The 22,975-nt window shown below is 48.0% G+C and overlaps 1 protein-coding gene across 1 annotated transcript; it reads right to left on the bottom strand.

Annotated features, from left to right (window-relative positions):
* Positions 1 to 352: 352 nt before the first annotated feature.
* TRIM54 (tripartite motif containing 54) lies at positions 353 to 22,715 on the bottom strand. The gene is made up of 9 exons (XM_012475359.2): positions 22,229 to 22,715; positions 7,641 to 7,813; positions 6,965 to 7,136; positions 2,280 to 2,375; positions 1,503 to 1,736; positions 1,226 to 1,248; positions 989 to 1,113; positions 777 to 869; positions 353 to 480 (listed from the first exon to the last, which is right to left on the bottom strand). Exons 1-8 carry the CDS (start codon positions 22,394 to 22,396, stop codon positions 778 to 780), a joined length of 1,083 nt encoding a protein of 360 aa, XP_012330782.1. The 5' UTR covers positions 22,397 to 22,715; the 3' UTR covers positions 353 to 480; position 777.
* Between the last annotated feature and the right edge of the window lie 260 nt (positions 22,716 to 22,975).

Below are 22,975 nucleotides of genomic sequence, written 5' to 3'. Positions count from 1 at the left end.
CGTGGGAAGGTGGGGCCCCCTAGCCAGCGGGAGGGGAACAGGATGCGCGGGGCCGGTCGGGGGAGGGGGGGCTCCGGGAGAGCGGCTTTCAGCCAGGTCAGCCAGGTGCCTGTGGACCCCAAGGCTCCCCAAATCCCCAGGACCTCAGAGGTCCCGGCACCACCGCCTTGCCTTGAACCCTCTTCCAAGGGTGCTGGGCTCACCAGTTCGCTCCTGGCATCACGGAGGTGCCCAATAGGGGTTCATTTGGCTTCCACCCCCCAAACGGTCTCAGGTTCCAGGAAGGGCAGGATGGTGGCGGGTCACCTCCAAAGCCGAGGCTGAGGGATTGGGCAGCGAAAGGAGATACGGGTCTGGGAGCTCGAGTTCTTTATTAAGATCCTCCCGGGGCGGGCGCCGAGCTGGGCTACTCCGCGGTCTCTGCGCAGATCCTCCCCGACCCTAGCGCGGGCTCTCAAGTAGAGTCAGGTCGGCGCAGACCTGTGCCCGGGAAAGAAGGCTCTGTGAGCGGGTGCTGAGAAGGCGTGAGGCAGCTCGAGCCCCGCTCACTCCGTCCCCCGCCACGTGGGTTTCTCCTCTATTCAGCCGACCCTGCCTGCCCTCCCAGTAACCCGGAGGTACGCTGGGGGTGGAGGAAAGTGTACTTTTCCGCCCTGGGGGATGCGCCTTTGTGGCTCCGGGGTGGGGTGGCACCGAGGACTGGGGGACAGTAACCGGGGGAGGGGACATCAGTGCACCAGCCAGGCCCCATTTCAAGTCCCTCAGGCCACTCTCACCTTAAGGCCCATCCGGCCGCTCTTCCTCCGGCCCCGCAGTGCCCTCGTCTCCGTCCAGGGCCACTTCCTCATCTTCTTCCTCCCCGGAAGCGCCTGGGCCCAAGGAAGGCCTGGTGAGGTGGAGTCCCTGCCTTTCCTGCCATTTTGCCCGCCTTGCCCCCACATGGAGGGTCGGAACCCCAGTCCCGGTGGCCCTCGGCCGCCTCCCTCACCCGGCTGGAAGTCGATGGTCCGCAGCATTTCGGCCACGTGCTCCACGCTCACGGTGAATTGCTCCATGCTCTCATAGCCTGGCTCTGGCCGCCCTGCCAGCTCCACCTTCGACATAGCCCCGACCCTGCGGCGACCACACTGGGCTCAACTGGCAATGCCCCAGCACCCTCAAGCCCCTCCCCCAGCCAGTGGAGCAGCACAGCCCCCTCCTTTCCCTTCCCGCTGTTCCTACTCACTTATTGATCAGCTCCTTGGCCTGCTGCAGGGGAGAAAAGGAGGGTGAGAGTGAGCACTGGGCCAACCTGGGCAAAGTCCCATTTCTTTCTCACCACAGTCCTGCAGGGTAGGTGGGAAGGCACATCCCATTTCGTTAAGGAGAAAACGAACTCAGAGGGGGTGAATTGCCCAAGGTGGTAGGGGCAAGCAGGTCCAAGAGACAAGACTTGAACCTGGGTGTCCAGGTACCAAGACTCCAGCCACTCTGCAGCACTGCCACCCTCCCCTAGAGCCCACCTGGAGGTAGAGCGCCATCTGTGGCTCTTCCATGGACTGTATGGCAGACTCCACCAGCTTAGAGGAGGCCTCTAGGTGATCTCCATACTGACGGATGAGGCCACGAACACGCTGCAGCTTCTCCTCTTGCTCCCGGGCCAATGCCTGCAGCAGCTCGCCCTTGCGCTCCTCCAACACTGCACACAGGCTCTCGAACCTCTGGTTTAACAACTGCTTCTGCCTCCGGCTATTGTCCTAAAAGATGGGGAGCAAGGACAAGGGAAGGCGTGGCTGAGACCCGGTGGCTGGGAAATCCCAGGGTACTGGGCCTGCTTCCTACTTGCTGGAGCTCACAGAGAACCAAGACAAAAAGTGACCCGTCCACAGTGCCATTGTTAGTGGCTGAACCAGAATCCAGCCCAGATCTCTTCCATAATAAAAACAGAATGTTTTAAAGTAGCTTCACTGAGTGCTGTCTATATCCCTAGCCCTGGTTTTTACTTGCATTATTCCATTTAATTCTCAAAAAGAACCCATGAGGTAGCTGGTGTACCATTATCATCATCACTGTTTTATGAGGTTAAACAAAACCAAAGCACAGAGAAGTTAAATAACTGGATTAAAGTTTCGAGGCAAAGCTGGAATGCACACCCAGCAGCCTGGCTAAAGCCCATTCCACCATTCCCAGGACCCCAGAAACTTTCAGACCAGTTTGGCCACAGCAGTTCTCTTGGAAGGAAGCCCAGGGTCCTCAGGCCAGCCAGTTGCTGTTCCCCCCTTCCTCCAGCCCAGGCTCACCTCGATGGTCTGGCACACTTCCTCCATCTGCGTGATCACTGCTTGCACACGGTCATTGCCTGCCACCAGCATTGCGATGCCATCGCTGAGCTCACTCTGACACACAAACAGGTCAGCACTTAGAGCTGGGACTTGGCCTAGAGCTACAGCCCTCGCCCCAGCCAGGGTTGCCTAGAAGAGGGCTGTCCCCTTCACCCCTCCCCCCATGAGGACATCTACAGCGATCTAGAAGACTTGAACTATCAAGAGGTACAGAAGCACATTCTAGGGATTCTGGAAGGAGGTGGAGAGAAGAAGCCCTCCACCATTAAGTGGGAAGGAACAGACAGTCTCCATCCACCAGATGCCAGGCACAGGGCTAGATGCTTTATCTGTAGATTCATTTCTTGCATCGATTCTGAGAAATTCTTGATGATTATCCATTTGCATAATATTGCCTCTTCTCCATTTTCTTTATCCTCTCATTCTGGAAATCTGATTCTCACGCTCAACCTTCTCCTCTCCCAGAGATACATATTCTGTATTTTCTTTTCAGTCCTCTCATGCTGTTCACTAGTTCTGTTTTCAGACAAAGCTGTCATTTAATTCATCTGTTTTTTGTTTTTTTTTTTTTGAGATGGAGTTTTGCTCTTGTTGCCCAGACTGGAGTGCAATGGCGTGATCTCAGTTCACTGCAACCTCCGCCTCCTGGGTTCAAGCAATTCTCCTGCCTCAGCCTCCCAAGTAGCTGGGATTATAGGCATGTGCCACCATGCCCGGCTAATTTTGTATTTTTAGTAGAGATGGGGTTTCTCCATGTTGGTCAGGCTGTTCTTGAACTCCCGACCTCAGGTGATCTGCTCCCCTCGGCTTACCAAAGTGCTGGGATTACAGGCATGAGCCACCGCGCCTGGCCTGATTTTTTTTTTTTTTTGAGAGACAGTCTCACTCTGTCACTCAGGCTGGAGTGCAGTGGTATGACTGTTGTTCACTGCATCCTCAAACTTCTGCCCTCAGGCGATCCTCCCACCTTAGCCTCCTGAGTAGGTGAGACTACAGGCACATGCCACCACTCCCAACTAATTAAAACAAAAAAACTTTTTTTTTAGAGATGGTGGTCTCACTATATTGCCCAGGCTGGTCTTGAACTTCTGGTCTTATCCTCCTGCCTCAGCCTCCCTAGTCACTGGGTTTACAGGTTCCAGGCACCATGCCCAGCCATCTGTTGAATGATTTATTTTTTTAATTTATATATATTTTTTGAAACAGGGTCTCACTCTGTCACCCAGGCTGGAGTACAGTGGCTTGATCTCAGCTCCCTGCAGCCTCAAACTCCCGGGCTCAGGTGATCCTCCCACTGCAGTCTCCCAGGTAGCTGGGACTACAGGCACATGCTACTATGTCCAAATAATTTTTTATATTTTCTTGTAGACAGGTTTCAACATGTTTCCCAGGCTGGTCTCAAACTCCTGGGCTCAAGTGATCCTCCCACCTCAGCCTCCCAAAGTGTCAGGATCACCAGTGTGAGCCACCACATGGCTACACGGTTGTTTTTTGATATTGTATTATTGTTTGGTTTTTAAAATTTTTTCATCTTTTTTTAAAAAGCATTTGATTCATAATGATTTCCAATTCTTTCATAATTCCAATATCTCAGTTTCCTAGCAGGGAGGGGGGAGGTCCTAAATCTGTAATTTTTGTTTCTGCTGATTTCACTCATGGAGTACGTTTCTCTGTGCACCTTCAATTGTGAGCTAATATTTTATTGATATTAATCTAAGGAAAACCTAAGGGCCTAAATTGAGCATATTTTCCTCCGGCAGAATTTGCATTTGCCTCTGTTGAAAGCCAGGTGGTGCAATTTACTGCTTTTGCTCCTGGGATCCATTTCACCTAGGGTCTTGGGAATCTTAGATGCAGGTCCCCTCCTTTTAGGGGTTTGGAGGAATAGTCTGGTTTCTCTAGCTCAGTGACACTGCCAGCACTGGTCCTCTTGGAAATGCTGCCTTTTCTGTGCTTGCCACTCAGTCTTTTCTCCTTGCCCCCTCCCACCCCCACTGACTGCCTTTGCTTCTATGTGCTAGCAATTTAATTTGAAAATTCTGTTTTATGCAGAATCTAGTTGTGTGATAGTGATAGCACCCTGCAAGTATCTCATCCACCATACTGAAGTCTCTGTTTTCAGCGATTATCTAATTTTATCCTTAGAGCGACTTCCAGAAGTAGGCATTTTCATCCTCATTTTACACACGAGGAAAGTGAGGGCCGTAAAGGTCAAGTAACATATCTAGGTCACATACTGAGTCAAACACAGAGCTAGGACTTTCACCCCAATCTGCTTGACTTTATTTTATTTTAGAGATGGAATTTCGCTCTTTCTGCTCAGGCTAGAGTGCAATGGCACAATCTTGGCTCACTGCAACCTCCACCTTCCAGGTTCAGGTGATTCTCCTGCCTCAGCCTCCTGAGTAGCTGGGATTACAGGTGCCTGTCACCACGCCTGGCTAAATTTTGTATTTTTAGTAGAGACGGGGTTTCACCATGTTGGCCAGGCTGGTCTAGAACTCCTGACCTCAGGTGATCTGCCCACCTTGGCTTCCCAAAGTGCTAGGATTACAGGTGTGAGCCACTGCTCCTGGCTTAATCTGCTTGACTTTAAAACTAACTAGGGCAACACTTTGGGAGGCTGGGGTGTCAGAAGTGTTTGAAACAGAGCAACTCCATCTTGAATAGGGGCTGAGACCTACTGGGCTGCATTCCCAGGGAGTTAAGGCATTCTAAGTCATAGGATGAGATACAGGTCATACAGACCTTGCTGATAAAACAGGTTGCAGTAAAGAAGCCGGTTAAAACCCACCAAAACCAAGACACCAATGAGAGTGATCTCTGGTTGTCCTCACTGCTACATTCCCATTAGTGCCATGACAGTTTACGAATGGCATGGCAATGTCAGGAAATTACCCTCTGTGGTCTAAAAAGGGGAGGCACGAATAATCCACCTCTTGTTTAGCATATAAGCAAGAAATGACCATAAAATGGGCAACCAGGCTGGGTGTGGTAGTTCATGCCTATAATCCCAGCACTTTGGGAGGCTGAGGTGAGTGGATTACCTGAATTCAGGAGTTCGAGACCAGCCTGGCCAACATGGTGAAACCCCATCTCTACTAAAAACACAAAATTTAGCTGGGCGTGGTGGCGGGTGCCTGTAATCCCAGCTACTTGAGAGAAGACAGGAGAATCGCTTGAACCCAGGAGGCAAAGGTTGCAGTGAGCCAAGATCGTGACATTGCACTCTGGGCCACAAGAGCAAAACTCTGTCTTAAAAAAACAAAAACAAACAAACAAAAAAGGCAAGCAGCAGCCCTAGGGGTGCTCTGTCTATGGAGTGGTCATTCTCTTATTCCTTTACTTTCCTAATAAACTTGCTTTCACCTTACTCTACGGACTAGCCCTAAATTCTTTCTTTTGCAAGATCCAAGAATCCTGTCTTGGGGTCTGGATCAAGACCTCTTTCCTCTAACAGAGGCAGGAAGATAGCTTGAGCCCAGGAATTCAAAACAAGCCTGGACAACACAGTGATCTTGTCTCTTTTTAATATTTTATTTTTATTTTTGAGACAGGGTCTCACTCTATCACCCAGGCTGGAGTGCAGTGGCACAATCATGGCTCACTAGCCTCAACCTCCTGAGCTCAAGTGATCCTCCCACCTCCTGAGTAGCTGAGGCCTACAGGCATGCCAACATGCCCAGCTAATGTTTTGCAGAGACAAGGGTCTCACTATGTTGCCCAGGCTGGTCTCGAACTCCTGGGCTCAAACAATCCCCCTGCCTCATCCTTCTAAAGTATTATTAGTACTACTACTACTAAGTGTTATTATTAGTATCCTCCCAAAGGATTACAAGTGTGAGCCACCGTGCCCTGCCTGAGACTCTGTCTCTATAAAAAATTAGCTGGGCATGGTGGCACATGCCTGTAGTCCCAGCTACTTGGGAAACTGAGGTGGTAGGGATCATTTGAGCCCAGGAGTTCAAGGCTGCTGCAGTGAATCACAATCATAGCAGTGCATTTCAGCCTGGGTGACAGAGTGAGACCTCCCTCCCTAATCTCTTTAAAAAATAAATAAATGGGGCTGGGAGCGGTAGCTCAGGCCTGTAATTCCAGCACTTTGGGAGGCCAAGGTGGGCGGATCACATGAGGCCAGGAGTTCGAGACCAGCCTGGCCAACATGGCAAAACTCTGTCTTTACTAAAAAAAATTTAAGATGGTGGCACACACCTGTAATCCTAGGTACTGGGAAAGCTGAGGCATAAGAATCGCTTGAACCTGGGAGGCAGAGGTTACGGTGAGCCAAGATTGCACCACTGCACTCCAGTGCACTCCAGCCTGGGCAACAGAGACTCCATCTCAAAATAAATAGATAGATAGATAGATAGATAGATAGATAGATGATAGATAGGGCTGAGTGCAGTGGCTCACACCTGTAATATTAGTATTTTGGGAAGTTAAGATGGGAGGATTGCTTGAGTCCAGGAGATCAAGGCTGCAGTAAGTCATGTTTGTGCCACTGCCCTCCAGCCTGGGCAAGAGTGAGCTCCTGTCTCTAAATAAATAAATAAATAAATAAAACCAAGTGGAGTAAGAGGCTGACACCAAGACCCTGTCTTAAGCCCCCACCTCCCACACATCTGCTCCCTCCTGTTTAATACCTTCTGGCGCTTGTAAATGGTGGGCAGTGGGGCCACCTCACAGTCCTTGTGGGCACCAAAGACCTTGCAGAGAGAGCAGGTGGGCACCTCACAGCTCAGGCAGTAGATATTGATCTTCTCCTCTTCATGTTCCTCACACATGAGGTGCTGCTCAGCCTTGGAGTGTAGCGGCCTAGAGAGGAGTGGGCGGGGGGAGGTGGACCTCAAGCATGAAGGGCCCCAGGAGCACCTTCTCTTCAGCCTCCACCGACCACCACCACCTCCTCTGCCCCTCAGGCTAGAGCTGTGGCTGAACTGCTGAGTACTTCCACAGAGCTCTGAACTTGGGGAATAGAAGGAGCTAAGAGACAGAGGAGGCCTGGATCCGAGAATAGTCTGTATTCCAGGGCGCAGGGAAGTCCCACAGGACAAGAAGGGCTGGTGAGGATCTTGCTGGTGGAATGCCAGCCTCTCCCAGGAGGAGAGGGTAGGGGTGATGTACTGGGCAGGGAATCAGAGACTGCCCTCTCTGGGAGGCCTGAGGCAAGTCCCTCCCTGCTCTCCGGATCCAGTCCTCTCGTCTCTAAACGGAACAAGCAGGTTGACTGTTTCAGTCTCTCCCTTCTGACCCTGATGGGTTCCTTAGCTGTGTCCCAAGCCCTGCCATTTAGAGAGGCAAGAGACCCTGGCAGCTCACCTGGATGACTCCTGCTTGTAAATGTCGATAATGTTCTCCACTAGCAGATTTCGCTGCAGGCCGTAGACTCCGTGTCTGTCCAGGACAACCTCATGCCTGCAGGATGGGCAGCGGAAACGGCCTCCTGAAGACACGGTGGTGGAGCCCCGGGACTGCCACAGAGGATTCGAGGCCTGTGGGGACAGATGGCGTGAGAGAACAGGCATGGGGAGGCATGAAGGAACTCGGAGGAGACAGGGTGAAAGGGCTCGGGGGCTCGGGAGTAGGAAAATGGTCAAGGGGTAGACGTCAGCTCTTCTCTGTGGCTCATTCACCTGAGAGCAGCGCGGGGTGGACGGCCATGGAGACCCTGCTTCCCACCTTTGCCTCATTACTCAGCCCACTTCCTAGAGTGTCCCTGCATCCAGAGCCCAGCTTTGGCTGACTGCCTAGTCAGGATGGGATCTCTCCGAAGGGGCCCAGCTTGGAGCCGTGAGGAGACATTGGCCTTGGCAATAAGGTCGAGGCAGAAAATGGACTCTGAGTGGTGCAGCCAGTGTCTTCCAGTCTGGGGCCCTCTTGGGCCACATCTGGGGAAGACTCTCTGCAGTCCTGGGCAGGGGTACAAGCAGAGACAAGTGTGAACAATGGGGTTCACAAACTGTAACTAGCCAGGTAATTCTGGAAAATTGCTCCAGGAACTGGGAGTCAGGAGTCATGGGTTCTTGTGCTGTCTCTGATGTCTTATTTTTTTTTTTTTTTGAGACAGAGTCTCTCTCTGATGCCCAGGCTGGAGTGCAGTGGTGGGATCATAGCTCACCGCTCACCATAGCCTCGACCTCCTAGGCTCAAGGAATCCTCCCATCTCAGCCTTCCGAGTAGCTGGGACTACAGGTATGTGCCACCATGCCCATCTAATTTTTTTATTTTTAGTAGAGATGAAATTGTCCTTATGTTGCCCAGGCTGGTCTCAAACCCCTGACCTCAAGTGAACCTCCCGCCTCAGCCTCCCAAATTGCTGGGATTATAGGCATGAGCTACCATGCCCAACCTCTTAACTATATAACTTTAGGCAGGTATTCAACCTCTGTGAAACTGAGGATAAAACTAGATTACTCATTTTATATCAATAGTGAGTGTGCCAGGTAGTTGCTAGGCTCTGAGTTAAAGACACAAAGAAAATGCATTCCTGCCCTAAGGACAAGCACCTGACAACTACATCCAGCGGGATGGGTGTTGTAATGGGGTAAGCTCAGAAGGAGGACTTAACAGATACCTGTCACTTCCTCCCACTTACATCTCTTTCCTAGAGAACTTGCTCCATCCTATCCTAGAAGGGAGATCCCTGCCACATATGATTGGTTCAGAGCTAAGGAGGTGATCATCTGACTCAAGCAGAACCAATCAAATGTTGTCTCCTAAGAATTTGGACTTGAGACTCAGGGGCTTAGCTGGCTACACCGTGTGCTGAATAGACCTGCGGAATTGGGCCAAAAGTGACATCACAGCCACCCGGAAAATGTGAGGGGTCAGAAACTATGAACAGAGAAGGCTGGCCTACAGAGAAGAGAATCTATGTGTGGGGAGATGCAGAGACTGCTTATTGTTCCCTGATGTTCACCATCTTTTCTTCTTTAATAGTAAGAGTCCTGAGTTTTTGTTGTTTGTTTGTTTTTTGAGACGGAGTCTCGCACTGTCACCCAGGCTGGAGTGCGGTGGCACAATCTCAGCTCACTGCAACCTCCACCTCCTGGGTTCAAGCGATTCTCCTGCCTCAGCCTCCCGAGTAGCTGGGATTACAGGCCCCCGCCACCCAAGCGATTCTCCTGCCTCAGCCTCTGAAAGTGCTGGGATTACAGGCTTGAGCCACCGCGCCTGGCCGGGCCCTGAGTTTTAACAAGACACATGGTATAAAGGGCTGGGTGTGGTGGCTCACGCCTGTAATTCCAACACTTTGGGAGGCTGAGGTGGGCATATCACTTGAGCTCAGGAGTTTGAGACCAGCCTGGGCAACATAGCGATAACTCATCTCTACTAAAAATAAAAAAATTAGCTGGGCACGGTGGCATGCACCTGTAGCCCCAGCTACTCTTGAGGCTGAGGCAGGAGAACTGCTTGAAACCAGGAGATGGAGGCTGGAGTGAGCTGAGACAGTGCCACTGCACTCCAGCCTGGGCAACAGAGCAAGACTCCATCTCAAAAAAACAAACACCTGTAATCCCAGCACTTTGGGAGGCCGAGGCAGGTGGATCACAAGGTCAAGAGATTGAGACCAGCCTCGCCAAGATGGTGAAATCCCGTCTCTATTAAAAATACAAAAATTAGCTGGACGTGGTGGCAGGCATCTGTAATCCCAGCTACTAGGGAGGCTGAGGCAGAGAATTACTTGAACCCGGGAGGTGGAGGTTGCAGTGAGCCGAGATTGCGTCACTGCACTCCAGCCTGGGTGATAGAGTGAGACTCCATCTCAACAACAACAAAAAAGGAACAAAACTTAGGCCAGGCTGTGCATGGTGGCTCATGCTTGTAATCGTAGCACTTTGGGAAGTGAAGGATGGCTTGAGTTCGGAGTTCAGGAGTTCAAGACCAGCCTGGGCAATACAGTGAAATCTTGTCTCTACAAAAAATAGAAAAAATTTGTCAGGTGGCTCATGCCTTTAGTCCCAGGTACTTGGGAGGCTGAGGTAGGAGGATCACTTGAGCCCAGATAGTCAAGGCTGCAGTGAACTGTGATCACGCCACTGCACTACAGCATGGGTGACAGAGTGAGACTCTGTCTCAAAAACAAAACGAACAAAACAACAACAACAAAAAACCCTTAGAGCTAATATTTACTTATCCGAGTCTCAGGCAAAGGCAGTTCTTTCTTTTTAAGTAAAACGGTAATGAAGGAACAAACCTCAAACCTTCACAGAGGAAAGAAACTACAGCCTGAAAATCAACATGCAACTGTGGACTAAAGCTATTTAAGCAAAGGTAAACAAAAGATGACTCATCAAATTAAAACCCTCTGTGCCATGGAGCTCTATAAGGGCCCTGCTTTCAACCAAAATGACCTGGTTGTCTGTGAAATGGAGAGGAAATAGCCCAAATCTCAGGGGAGACCTCCTCCCATGGACCTGTGTGTGCCTCTACGGTAGATAAGTCACCGGATTCTGCCTGAAAAATATTCTGAGACAACATAACCAAATGGAGACACTCAACTCAGGTCACATCCCTCTATTCACCAAAGAAGGCAAAGGACTAAACAGAGATTGCAAACCAACAACAACATCCAACCAGGCAGCTTATGCTGAAGAGAATAGTGAAAGAAGGCCGAGATAAACACAGTGGGTTGAGTCAAGAATTCACCTTCAGCCCCAGATAAAACTACCCTGATAAAAGAGGAGTGAGAAGCAGACAGAATCCAAGAAAAGATGCAAACCAAGATAATACAAAAAGAAAAGGAAAAAGGAGGCTTGACAAGCAAGGGACAGATAAATATCATTTGGAAGAAGAAATACTCCAAGAATCAATGCCATTTTGATCTAACATTTTTAAAGGAATAACAGAAACAAAGAGATACAAGTGATCAAAGCTGGAGAAGAAAAGAGAGCTGGCAGAATTAAGGAAAGAAATCAAGTAAATATCAGGCTGGGTGTGGTGGCTCACACCTGTAATCCCAACACTTTGGGAGGCCGAGGCGGGGGGGAATCATGAGGTCAGGAGTTTGAGACCAGCCTGGCCAAAATGATGAAATCTCGTCTCTACTAAAAATACAAAAAATTAGCTGGGCATGGTGGCGGGCACCTATAATCTCAGCTACTCGGGAGCCTGAGGCATAAGAATCACTTGAACCCAGGAGGTAGAGGTTGCAGTGAGCCAAAATCATGCCACTGCACTCCAGCCCAGGTGGCAGTGTGAGATTCTGTGTCAAAAAAAAAAAAAAAATCAAGTAAATATCAACACAGAAAAAAAATCCACATTTGACACAGTAGAATGGATGATACTGATAAAAGTCAGATAGATTGCAACAGAAATTATCAGCTAAAAGTAACCAGGACTGCAGCCTGTAACATGAATAAACCTTGAAGACATTATGCTAAGCAAAATAAGCCAGACACAAAAGGACAAATATTGTATAATTCCTCTTAAATTAGCTACCTGGCATAGGATGGATGGTGGTTGCCAGTTGCTGGAAGGAGGGGGAATAAGGAGTTATTGTTTTAGGGGTGTGGGGTTTCAGTTTGAGGTGGTGATAAAGTTCCAGAGATGGATAGCTGGGTATGGTGGTGCATACCTGTAGTCCCAGCTATTCAGGAGGCTGAGGCAGGAGAATTGCTTGAACCTGGGAGGCAGAGATTGCAGTGAGCCGAGATCATGCTATTACACTACAGCCTGGTGGCAGAGCGAGACTCCATCTCAAAAAAAAAATACTGATGACAAGCATGAAGACTGGAGGTGGTATGGGATGGATGTTCAAGATTTTTATGTGTGTGTGTGTTTTTTTGGAGGGGAAAGGAGGGAGTGGGGGAAGGTGGGGAAGAGGAGGGGGGAGGAGGAGGAGGAGGAAGGAAAATAGGATTTTTATGTGTTTTTATTTATCTTATTTTTATATATTTATTTTTCTTTTTCAAAACCACAATCAGAAGAATATTTTTATTTTTATTTTTATTTTTGAGAAATAGTCTCGCTCTGTCGCCCAGGCTGGAGTGCAGTGGCGCGATCTTGGCTCACTGCAACCTCTGCTTCCCAGGTTCAAGCGATTCTCCAGCCTCAGCCTACCGAGTAGATGGGACTACAGGAGCATGCCACTACGCCTGGCTAATTTTTTGTATTTTTAGTGGAGACGGATTTCACCATGTTGGCCAGGATGGTCTCAAACTCCTGAGCTCAAGCTATCCACCTGCCTTGGCCTCCCAAATGTTGGGATTACAGGTGTGAGCCACTGTACCCAGCCTAAAAATGAGTGCTTTAAAATAAAAACTATTAGAGTACAGGTGGTACACAGCTATGGCAAACATCAGGAAGATGAATTAAGAATGAAATTTGCTAACTACTTCCTGACTTGCTCTACCAAAATTTGTCTGACTTGTGTTCCAAACCTTTTGCAAATGTTAAGTGGCTGCTTTGAGAAAGTCTTCTATACTGGATTGTGGGTAAAACTGTTGCCCCTTCTAGGTAACATCCCTGCTTTTTAACAGAAGCATTTACCAAAGCACAACATAGGGGAAGTAGCATAAAACCACAGTAGTTTTAGCAGCCCCTGTGACTTCATCACCAATGGAAATCACAGCTGTTTTCATATCACATTACAGTTGTTGCTAACATTAAAAAAAAAATGTATGCTTATCACTAATTCTAAATTACAGCAGTTCTCAGACTCACTACTACACCTCATTTTTTTTTTTTTTTTTTCGGAGACAGAGTCTTGCTCTGTTGCCAGGCTGGAGTGCAGTGGCGCGATCTCGGCTCACTGCAACCTTCTCCTGCCAGGTACAAGCAATCCTCCTACCTCAGTCTCCCAAGTAGCTAGGACTACAAGCATGTGCTACCATGCCTAGCTAACTTTTGTATTTTTAGTAGTGACGGGGTTTCATCATGTCGGCCAGGATGGTCTTGATCTCCTGACCTTGTGATCTGCCTGCATTGGCCTCCCAAAGTGCTGGGATCATAGGCGTGAGCCACTGTGCTGGGCTAGACCTCATTTTTTAATGTGCTAGTTAAGAAGCACTTGTATTACTCCATCAAATGTGGTTTAAATATTTTGGTGATTACATTCCAGTGTTTCCAAAGCTTTTCTTCATTATTTTCCCCTCTGGGAGCTTTTTTTTTTTGAGACAGAGTTTTGCTCTTGTTGCTCAGTGCGATGACGTGATCTCGGCTCACCGCAACCTCTGCCCCCTGGGTTCAAGTGATTCTCCTGCCTCAGCCTCCCAAGTAGCTGGGATTACAGGCATGCACCACCACACCTGGCTAATTTTGTATTTTTGGTAGAGATGGGGTTTCTCCATGTTGGTCATGCTTGTCTTGAACTCCCGACCTCAGGTGATCTGCCTGCCTCAGCCTCCCAAAGTGCTGGGATTACAGGCGTGAGCCACCAGGCCTGGCCGGGAACCAGAGTCTCGGCTGGGTGCAGTGGCTCATGCCTGTAATCCCAGCACTTTGGAAATCTGAGGCAGGTGAATCACTTGAGGTCAGGAGTTTGAGACCAGCCTAGCCAACATGGTGAGACCCATCTCTGCTAAAAATAGAAAAATTAGCTGGAAATGGTGGTGTGCACCTGTAATCCCAGCTACTTGGGAGACTGAGGCATGAGAATTGCTTGAACCTGGGAGGTGGAGGTTGCAGTGAGCCAAGAACTCGCCACTACACTCCAGCCTGGGCTACTGAGCAAGACTGTATCAAAAAAAAAAAAAAAAAAAGAGAGAGAGAGAGAGAGGGTATCACTATGTTGCTCTGGCCTTAAACGCCTAGGCTCAAGGGATCCTCCTGCTTCAGCCTCCTGAGTAGCTGAGACTGTGTGCCACTGCTCAGGATCCTTTTTAGACATTTTCCCCCAATAGCTCCCATTCCCTCCATTAAACATTAATATCATAGATATACTGTGTATCTGTTTATGTACCAAGTGCTTATCTGCTCTTTACACATAAAAAGAATAAAATTTGAGGCCAGGTGCTGTGGCTCATGCCTATAATCCCAGCACTCTGGGAGGCCGAGGTGGGTGGATCACGAGGTCAAGAGATGGAGACCATCCTGGTCAACAAAGTGAAACCCTGTCTCTACTAAAAATACAAAAATTAGCTGGATATGGTGGCGCATGCCTGTAGTCCCAGCTACTCGGGAGGCTGAGGCAGGAGAACTGCTTGAACCCAGGAGGTGGAGGTTGCAGTGAGCCGAGATCGCACCATTGCACTCCAGCCTGGGTAACAAGAGCGAAACTCCGTCTCCAAAAAAAAAAAAGAGTAAAATTTGGCCAGGTGTGGTGGTTCACACCTGTAATCCCAACACTTTGGGAGGCCGAGGCAGGTGGATCACCTGAGGTTGGGAGATGGAGACCAGCCTGACCAACATGGAGAAACCCCGTCTCTACTAAAAATACAAAATTAGCCAGGTGTGGTGGCGCGTGCCTGTAATCCCAGCTACTTGGGAGGCTGAGGCAGGAGCATCACTTGATCCTGGGAGGCGGAGGTTGTGGTGAGCCGAGATCGCGCCATTGTACTTCAGCCTGGGCAACAAGAGCAAAACTCCATCTCAAAAAAAAAATAGTAAAATTTGTTTGCCCCCTTCTAAGAATCATTTTTTTCCCCTGAGAGTAATATCGCTCCCATTGAGAATACATGCTATATTCTAATGCCATCAGTTTCCTTTATAATCATATGTATTATACCGTATGCGTTTAAAAATATTGTTATTAGAAAGGATCCATAGGTTTCACACACTGACAAATCGGTACATGGCAGAAGAAAAGAAATTACTCTCTGTCCTGATTATAAGTCTCTCAATTTTCTAATCAGAAATAAAAATTTTATACCCTAAGGGATAGATGACAACTTCCTTAATACATCTTCATAGGCTAAAGACCTTTCAGCTGACTAATACCCAGTTAGAAAAATCCTATCTCCTGCTTCTGTTTATCTTTCTATTTCAAGACTAAGAGATGATTGGTTCTATTATACACATAAATGTCTTGTTCTTTCCTTAAATCTTACATTTACACAAGGAAGGCAGCCCCATAAAGTAAAATTTCATGTGCCAATGATGTGACATGTAGAGGAAATTCCATCACTCTAGGAAACAGAACACATAGATTTATGTCCTTAGTCTGTCCCTTTGTTTGTGTGACTGTGACCTCTTTCCCATGTTCTCCTCTGTAAAACGGAGATAAAGTCCATTCTATGTATCTCAAATGGAATCATGTTTGTGAAAGTATTCTATAAATTATAAGGCACCGCACAAATACAGAGGACTGTTAACAATCCTAATCTAGACCTTAAAAATAAATTACCACACAGAACCACAGGGTATGAAATGACTGTTCTTTCTTCACTGTGAAGGATAAGATGGAATGGAACAAATAAATGGAATTTAATTCTAGGTTATGTTCAGGCTGTTGTGTGGAATATGTGCCATGAGCTCTCTCACTTTTAGGCTTGATGGTGCTTTCTATTTCCTTTGTAATGTTCCATAGCATCTAACAGAAATGTTCCATCTAGAAAGATGCTCTGTAGGCTGGGCACAGTGGCTCCTGCCTGTAATTCCAGCACGTTGGGAGGCTAGGCAGGCGGATTATCTGAGGTCAGAAGTTCAAGACCAGCCTGGCCAACACGGCAAAACCCTGTCTCTACTAAAAATACAAAAATTAGCCAGGTGTAGTGATGCATGCTTGTAATCCCAGCTACTAGGGAGGCTGAGGCAGGAGAATTGCTTGAACCCGGGAACTGGAGATTGCAGTGAGCCAAGATTGCACTCCAGCTTGGGCAACAGGAACAAAACTCTGTCTCAAAAAAAAAAAAAAGAAAGAAAGAAAAAGAAAAAAAGATGCTCTGCAAATACAGCTACTCTATCAAATCCATACTTATCTCAAGAATGTTTTCCCTCTTCCCTAGCTATCCAGACAGGTGCTAATTTGGGACACAGGCCCTGGATGCAACAAGGCTTGTTGGAGGCTATTTCCCCCAACCTGAAGGCCTGGCTGATGATGAATGATGGAGCATGCAAGTTCTGTAAGCCAGACACTCAGAACACTGGAAAAACCTTGGGAAATGGTGGGCAGAAGACCAGACATCAGGAGAAAAGCTAAAGAGCCTGAGAAGAATCCAGGTTTTGGTAAAAGCTAAGCTGCAGCTGCAGGTATGAGAGGGACTGTAAGTGGAGGGCTAGCTATGGGCAGCAGAACCTAGGGAAGAGCCTGGCCCAAGGGGCTGGTAAACCGAGCCCTATTGCTTGAAAGGAGGAGTGATAAGCGGAAGAGTGGGCCAAACTAGGACACGGGTCACAGAATGGAAAGACCTTAAAAAACGGAAATCCATACAAATATTTTTCGACTTTGAAACCAAATCATTAACATTACAAGAGATGTTAAAGGTCAGTTCAAGGCCAGGTGCAGTGGCTCACACCCACAAGCCCAGAGCTTTCGGAGGCTGAAGTGAGAGAATCACTTGAGGCCAGGAGTTTGGGACTAGCCTGGGCAACAAAGTAAGACTTTGTCTCTACAAAAAAAATTTTTTTAATTAGCTAGGTGTGGTGGTGCATGCCTGTAGTCCTAGCTACTCGGGAGGCTGAGGCAGGAGGGCTGTTTGAGCCCAGGAGTTCAAGGTTACAGTGGGTTAAGATTGTGCCACTGCACTCCAGCCTGGGTGACAGAGTGAGACCCTGTCTCTGGAAAAAAAAAAATTGGCCGGGCACAGTGTCTCACGCTTGTAATCCCAGCATTTTGGGAGGCTGAGGTGGGCAGATCAGGAGGTCAGGAGTTTGAGACCAGCCTGGCCAATATGGTGAAACCTCGTCTCTACTAAAAATACAAAAATTAGCCAGGCGTGGTAGCATGTGCCTGTAAGTCCCAGCTACTTGGAAGGCTGAGGCAGAAGAATTGCCTGAACCCGGGAGGTGGAGGTTGCAGTGAGCCAAGATTGCACCACTGCACTCCAGTCTGGCCGACAGAGTGAGACTCTGTCAAAAAAAAAATCAGTTTAAAACACTCTTTTCCACCAGGCACAGTGCCCCATGCCTGTAATCCCAGCACTTTGGGAGGCTGAGGTGGGAGGATCCCTTGAGTCCAGGAGTTGGAGAACAACCTGGGCACGAAAATAACAAACAAACAAAAAAAGAGAACAACCTGGGAAACATAGAGAGACCCCTGTCTCTACTAAAAAATTAGCCAGGGGTAGTGATGCACGCCTGTGGCCCCAGCTACTCAGGAGGCTGAGGTGGGAAGGATAGCTAGAGCCTGGGAAGTTGAGGCTGCAGAGAGCTATGTTCTAGTCACTGCACTTAGCCTGGGCAACAGAATGAGACCCTGTCTCGAAAATAAATAAATAAATAAAACACCCTTTTCATTCACAGTTATGTAAACAGGCTTGAAATGGTGAAATAGCCTGATTTACATTGTGTGGCAAATTCACAAAGAAACCCATGAGAGGAGAGTCCAGGAGTGCTAAGTCTCAGTCTAGGTTTTGGTTCTCACTAAATCAAGATTCTTCCCTACACAGGTAAGAGCCCTAACCCTACTACAAATTTAATGCAATTCACAGAATTTTAGTGAACCAATTTCTCATCAGGGAGACCTGCCCAAAGTTGTACTGAAGAAGTCCTGGTGGCTTCAGAATGGGCCGGAGTGGTCGAGGAGGCAGGCTGGGCAAGATCTTCTCTGGCAGGCCTGTACCTGATGACACCTGGTCCTCTAGCAACTAAAGGGTAAAGAAATGGAATTTGGGTGGCGTGAAACAAAAGTCATCACTCTCAGACTGACCCTTGCTGGAAAAGGAAGCTCCTTTCCTGACAACTCCCCCTCTGCAAGTCCCTCCGTAGACAGACATCCTCCAGAAGAGCTGTTTCAGAACAACCTCCTTACAAGGCCCTTTGGTCGTCTGTTAAATTACAACAGGTTGCAGGCTCAAAAACAAGTGCCCACAGTGAAGTGGAGGCAGGTATAAAAATAAACTGAAGGCTTGCTTTAAAGCCATTTAGAAGTGAATAGAATTTACAAATACAGAAACACATGGGAAGATGTTGTGTCAAATTCCCACACCAACAGCTTTCCTTTAGTGGAAGTTCTTGGTAGCTGAGTGGGTGCAAGTGTGGGGAAAGAAGGAGGAAGAAATTAGAGGGGGTTAATGTGGTGTCTTGGTGTTGTTTCATTCTGTTTCAATTCAGAGAGAAAGAGTTGTTACAGCTCTAAAAAGAATTAAATTAAGATGGCCACTATGTAAAAGTGTTTGGAGACATGGGCTTGAATGTAATATGAAAAAATTGCTGGGCTTAGTGGGGTGCACTCCAGAGGCTGAGGCAGGAAGATAACTTGAGCCCAGGAGTTCAAGAGCAGCCTGGGTAACATAGTGTGACCTCACCTCAAAAACAAAAAACAAAGTAATATGCAAAAATAAAAATAACTGTGTTGCGGAGGTAAGATTATGGATGATTTCCTCCCAATCCCTTAATACTGTTCAACTAACAGTATTTTCTTTTTTGTAGAGCTGAGGTCTCACTACGTTGCCTAGGCTGGTCTCAAACTCTTGGGCTCAAGTGCTCCTCCTGTCTCAGCCTCCCAAAGTGCTGGGATTACAGGTGTGAGCCACCTCACGTAGCCAGTATTTTTATTTAAATGTTTTCAAATTTTGCTTCCTGGCTGTCTAGTTAACTTGGTCCTATAAAATCACCATTTTATTGCAATTCCCCAAAACTCTTGTTTGTTGTCCATCACAGAAGTTTTTAGGACAGCAAAACACAGGAAACCATCTAAACGTTTTAGAGAACAGATTATTTAAATGGACCGTGGTCCAGTCATAGCAATGAAAACTACACAGCTATTTAAAAAGGAAGGCACAGATCTGAATGGCAGATATGAAATAATCACCCAGAGAAAGTGAAGAAAGGCAGGTGGGGGCCAATGGGTCTAGTTTGAGAACATACAAACATGCAAACATGCGCCGATTTGTGACATTTTCTGGAAGTATTCCCAAGAACGTTAGTAATAGTTACTTCAATCTGGTGAAGACAAGTGAGGGTCTGAGGTGAATGGCAGATTTGCTTTTCACAATATGAACTCCTATACTGCTCTGAAAACAGTATGTTTACATATTACAAATTCTAAATGATATATTGGTATCACTTTGATAACTGTTAACTTTCTAGGCAACGCTCTAAGGGTATTCTTCCTAAGTGGTTTGAAGATAGAGGAAAAGTCCTATTCTTTCCAAAAGTCCTATTCTTGCCCCATACTTAGAAAACAGACAATCTGATTATGCCTACAGTTGTCAAAATGTGGAGGCAATGTGCGAAAAAACTAAATATGCTCATCTTTCAGAGGGAGATCTACTGAGATATATTGAGATACACAGACTAAGTGCAGCTGAAGAACTGGGTCAGCCTCCCACCAGGCCCTCCCAAATAAGCAGCAAGGGATGAGCTGTTCACTCTTCCTCCTTGGAGGGCCCAGGGGTGCTTTGCACCTCAAAAGATACACATCACTCCAGATCCACAGAGCCACCCCAAAGCCTGGGTATCATGTTATCTTCAAAGATTCTGCACAGGGTTTGCCCCAAGCCATTCCCAGGTCTCTCTGAGCCCAGATCAGTATTCTAGAGCTTTCTGGAACCAAAACAGTGTGCTTGGCTAGAGAGGGTTGACTTGAACAAGCAGGTCACTTAAACACATTCTAGCCTCAATGTATGGGGCCCTCTGCCAGATGACAGAGGAACCCAGGAATGCACTTGGACATTCTGACCACTTTTCCACAGGACACGTCACCTTTGCTTTCAAAACTTCTCTTTGCTTTCATACATTTCAAGTTCCAGTAACAGGATGTTTCACTCAAGTTCATGAGAAAGGATGGCAAAATCTTTCCGCCATTCCCTCCTAGGCATCTCAGCCTGAAGGATGTTCAGAGTTACTTAGACCAAGGAAAATCCAAGACGGTGCACAAGGCATTGCCTCTCATGGAGGACTTCACACCCAGGATAAGGAGGCATAGCATTTGGTCTAGGACCCCTGAGAAGGAAAATATACTGGCTCTGAGATACTCTGGAGCTGAATAATGGCAGATTTGGACAATAAAGAATAGGAGAGGGAGGCCAAGCGCGGTGCCTCACGCCTGTAATCCCAGCACTTTGGGAGGCCGAGGTGGGCGGATCGTGAGGTCAGGAATTCGAGACCAGCCTGGCCAAGATGGTGAAACCCCATCTCTACTAAAAATACAAAAAAAATTTAGCCGGGTGTGGTGGCAGGTGCCTGTAGTCCTAGCTACTCAGGAGGCTGAGGCAGAAGAATCGCCAGAACCCAGGAGGCAGAGGTTGCAGTGAGCTGAGATTGCGCCACTGCACTCCAGCCTGGACGGCAGAGTGAGACTCCATCAAAAAAAAAAAGGCTGGGCACAGTGGCTCACACCTGTAATCCCAGCACTTTGGGAGGCTGAGGTGGTTGGATCACAAGGTCAAGATATCAAGACCATCCTGGCCAACATGGTGAAACCCCAGGGGTCTCTACTTTAAAAAACACAAAAAATTAGCTGGGCATAGTGGCACGTGCCTGTAGTCCAAGCTACTCGGTAAGCTGAGGCAAGAGAATTGCTTGAGGATGTAGTGAGCCAGGATTGTGCCACTGCCCTCCAGCCTGGCAAAGAGTGAGACTCCATCTCAAAAAAAAATTAAAAAATAAAATAAAATAAAATAAAAAATAAAAGAATAGAAGAGGGAATGGGCCTCAATGGGAAGATGGCAGGAGGGACCACAGAATGCTGGTCTTCAGTGAAGATTCCACACAGCAGACACACAAGGGTCGGGTCACAGGGCACAGTGTGGGATGGCCTGACCTAGCCAGCCCACTCCTTCCCCAAACAAACTGCCCCAAGGAACTTAAAAGGGAAGTAAGTATTCCTTGATTAGGTTAAAAATCACTTGTGTTTAACACATTTCCTCATAATTTCTGACACAGATGAAGAATACTTGTTTGGGATGTTCCGTGTCACTGACACATACTAAGCCAGCCAGCTCTGGTCTATTTAGGGTTTTCATCAGCTAGGCCGTGTGTGTGTGTGTGTGTGCGCGCCTTTGCCCCTTACTCTCCCTGATCTCTGCTCCATTTCATATCCTACTAGAACCTCCCCAGTGGCACAGGACAAGAAAAAAAAAGCCCACTTATAATCCATTCTGGTACATGCTGCTTTTACTTCTAAACCAGTGGCTAAAATGGTATCTGTGAATTTGATTAGCTGTGCTTGGACCCATGACCACAAATAAACCAACTGGCTAGATTTCTAAGAAGTAAATTTCTTCTCTGCCTTCTCTCTGCTTGTTAAGTGATCTCAATAGCTTGCAACCAGAAGGCCTCTTTAAGAAATGATCTAGAGGGTGACACGTATGAACTCAAGTTGGGGAGAAGTCCCAGTCTCCTGCCTACCATATCTAACTCTGTCCCCACAACGGATGTACTGAACTTTCCTTAAATACAAATAGTTCTATTGCCACTGTGGAGCTTTCTCACAGGGTTAGGTTTTATTTTACTTATTTTTTTAACATTTCATTATCTCATTAATCTTTTCTCCACATTTTCCACAATGCACTCAAAGTCTGAAACTCTAAACTGGACTGCAGAGTCTGGCACAGGCTCTTATAAAGCCCAGTATAGGATCCCCTCCTTCCCAGTTTCCACAGGGTCTCCTTTCCTCGGTAGATCCCAGCACTCCAGCTGCTGGCCATGCACAGGCTATACCTGCCAGCCTGCGGGCAGCTGCTGACTCATGCTTGCTCTGGGATTTGCTTGGACCCCAGCACTTCTGCTCTCCAGCCACAACAGCCACCACCTACCTCAAAGAGCACTCTATCCATCACCTTCTGGGGTCTCAGCTCTGACCTGATCAGTCCCCCACAGGTCTGCCTTGCTTTACCTGTCCCTGCCCCATCCCTCATGCCCACCTGGAAGACGTCGTTGGCACACTTGCGGCACAGGTTGTGTTGGCAGGGCAGGATCACCACCGGTTTGGAGAACATCTCCAGGCAGATGGGGCAGATGAGCTGCTTCTCCAGGTTATCCATGCTGTGTGCATCCCCCAGCAGCGGCTTGAAACCCACTGTGAAGTTCATCCCCTCGGTGGTCGCACCTGCCCTGGCCTGGGCCCTGTTCCTGGCCTTCACTCACTGTCTGCAGACCCTTCCTCGCTTAGACAGCCTGTGGATTCCCTTCTGTGGCTCACTCTTGAAATAGCACTGCTATCTCTCCTGTCCCTTTCTTTAACAACTTGTCTCGTCCCAGAGAGTAGTCTTCAGGCACTTGTCTTTCTCTACTTTCTGCTCTGCACCCTCGCCAGGTTCATGTAGTTTTATCTATCCCTTTCTCTTTAAAATTCTCCTGTTGTTTCCTAAATGACCCTCTCTTGTTCACTCTGTGGGTAGCACTGTTTGTCCCTTACTCCCCAGAGAGGAGATTAATTTTACTGTGGGGGTGGGGAGACAAGGGGTATCTGCATGACATTCCAATTCCCAATTTAGCTCATGTAAGGCGAGCCACAGCTGTCACAGAGTGAGTGACCCTGACTCACTCAGGAATGGGTGACTCCCTTGAGCAAGAGCAGGGGCGAGCACCACTGCTTACGGTGAAAGGTGGGTCGGCAAAGGGGCTGCCCTCTCACTCTGAAGGCTCCTCTGAGCCCGGGACCCCTGCTC

Source organism: Aotus nancymaae, unplaced genomic scaffold (genome assembly GCF_030222135.1).
Source record: "Aotus nancymaae isolate 86718 unplaced genomic scaffold, 86718_ANA_hifiasm-v0.15.2.pri h1tg000057l, whole genome shotgun sequence".
In the NCBI taxonomy this organism is placed as follows: Eukaryota; Metazoa; Chordata; class Mammalia; order Primates; family Aotidae; genus Aotus; species Aotus nancymaae.
The sequence above is the reverse complement of the archived record's forward strand: the minus strand, read 5'-3'. Positions and strand labels throughout refer to the sequence as shown.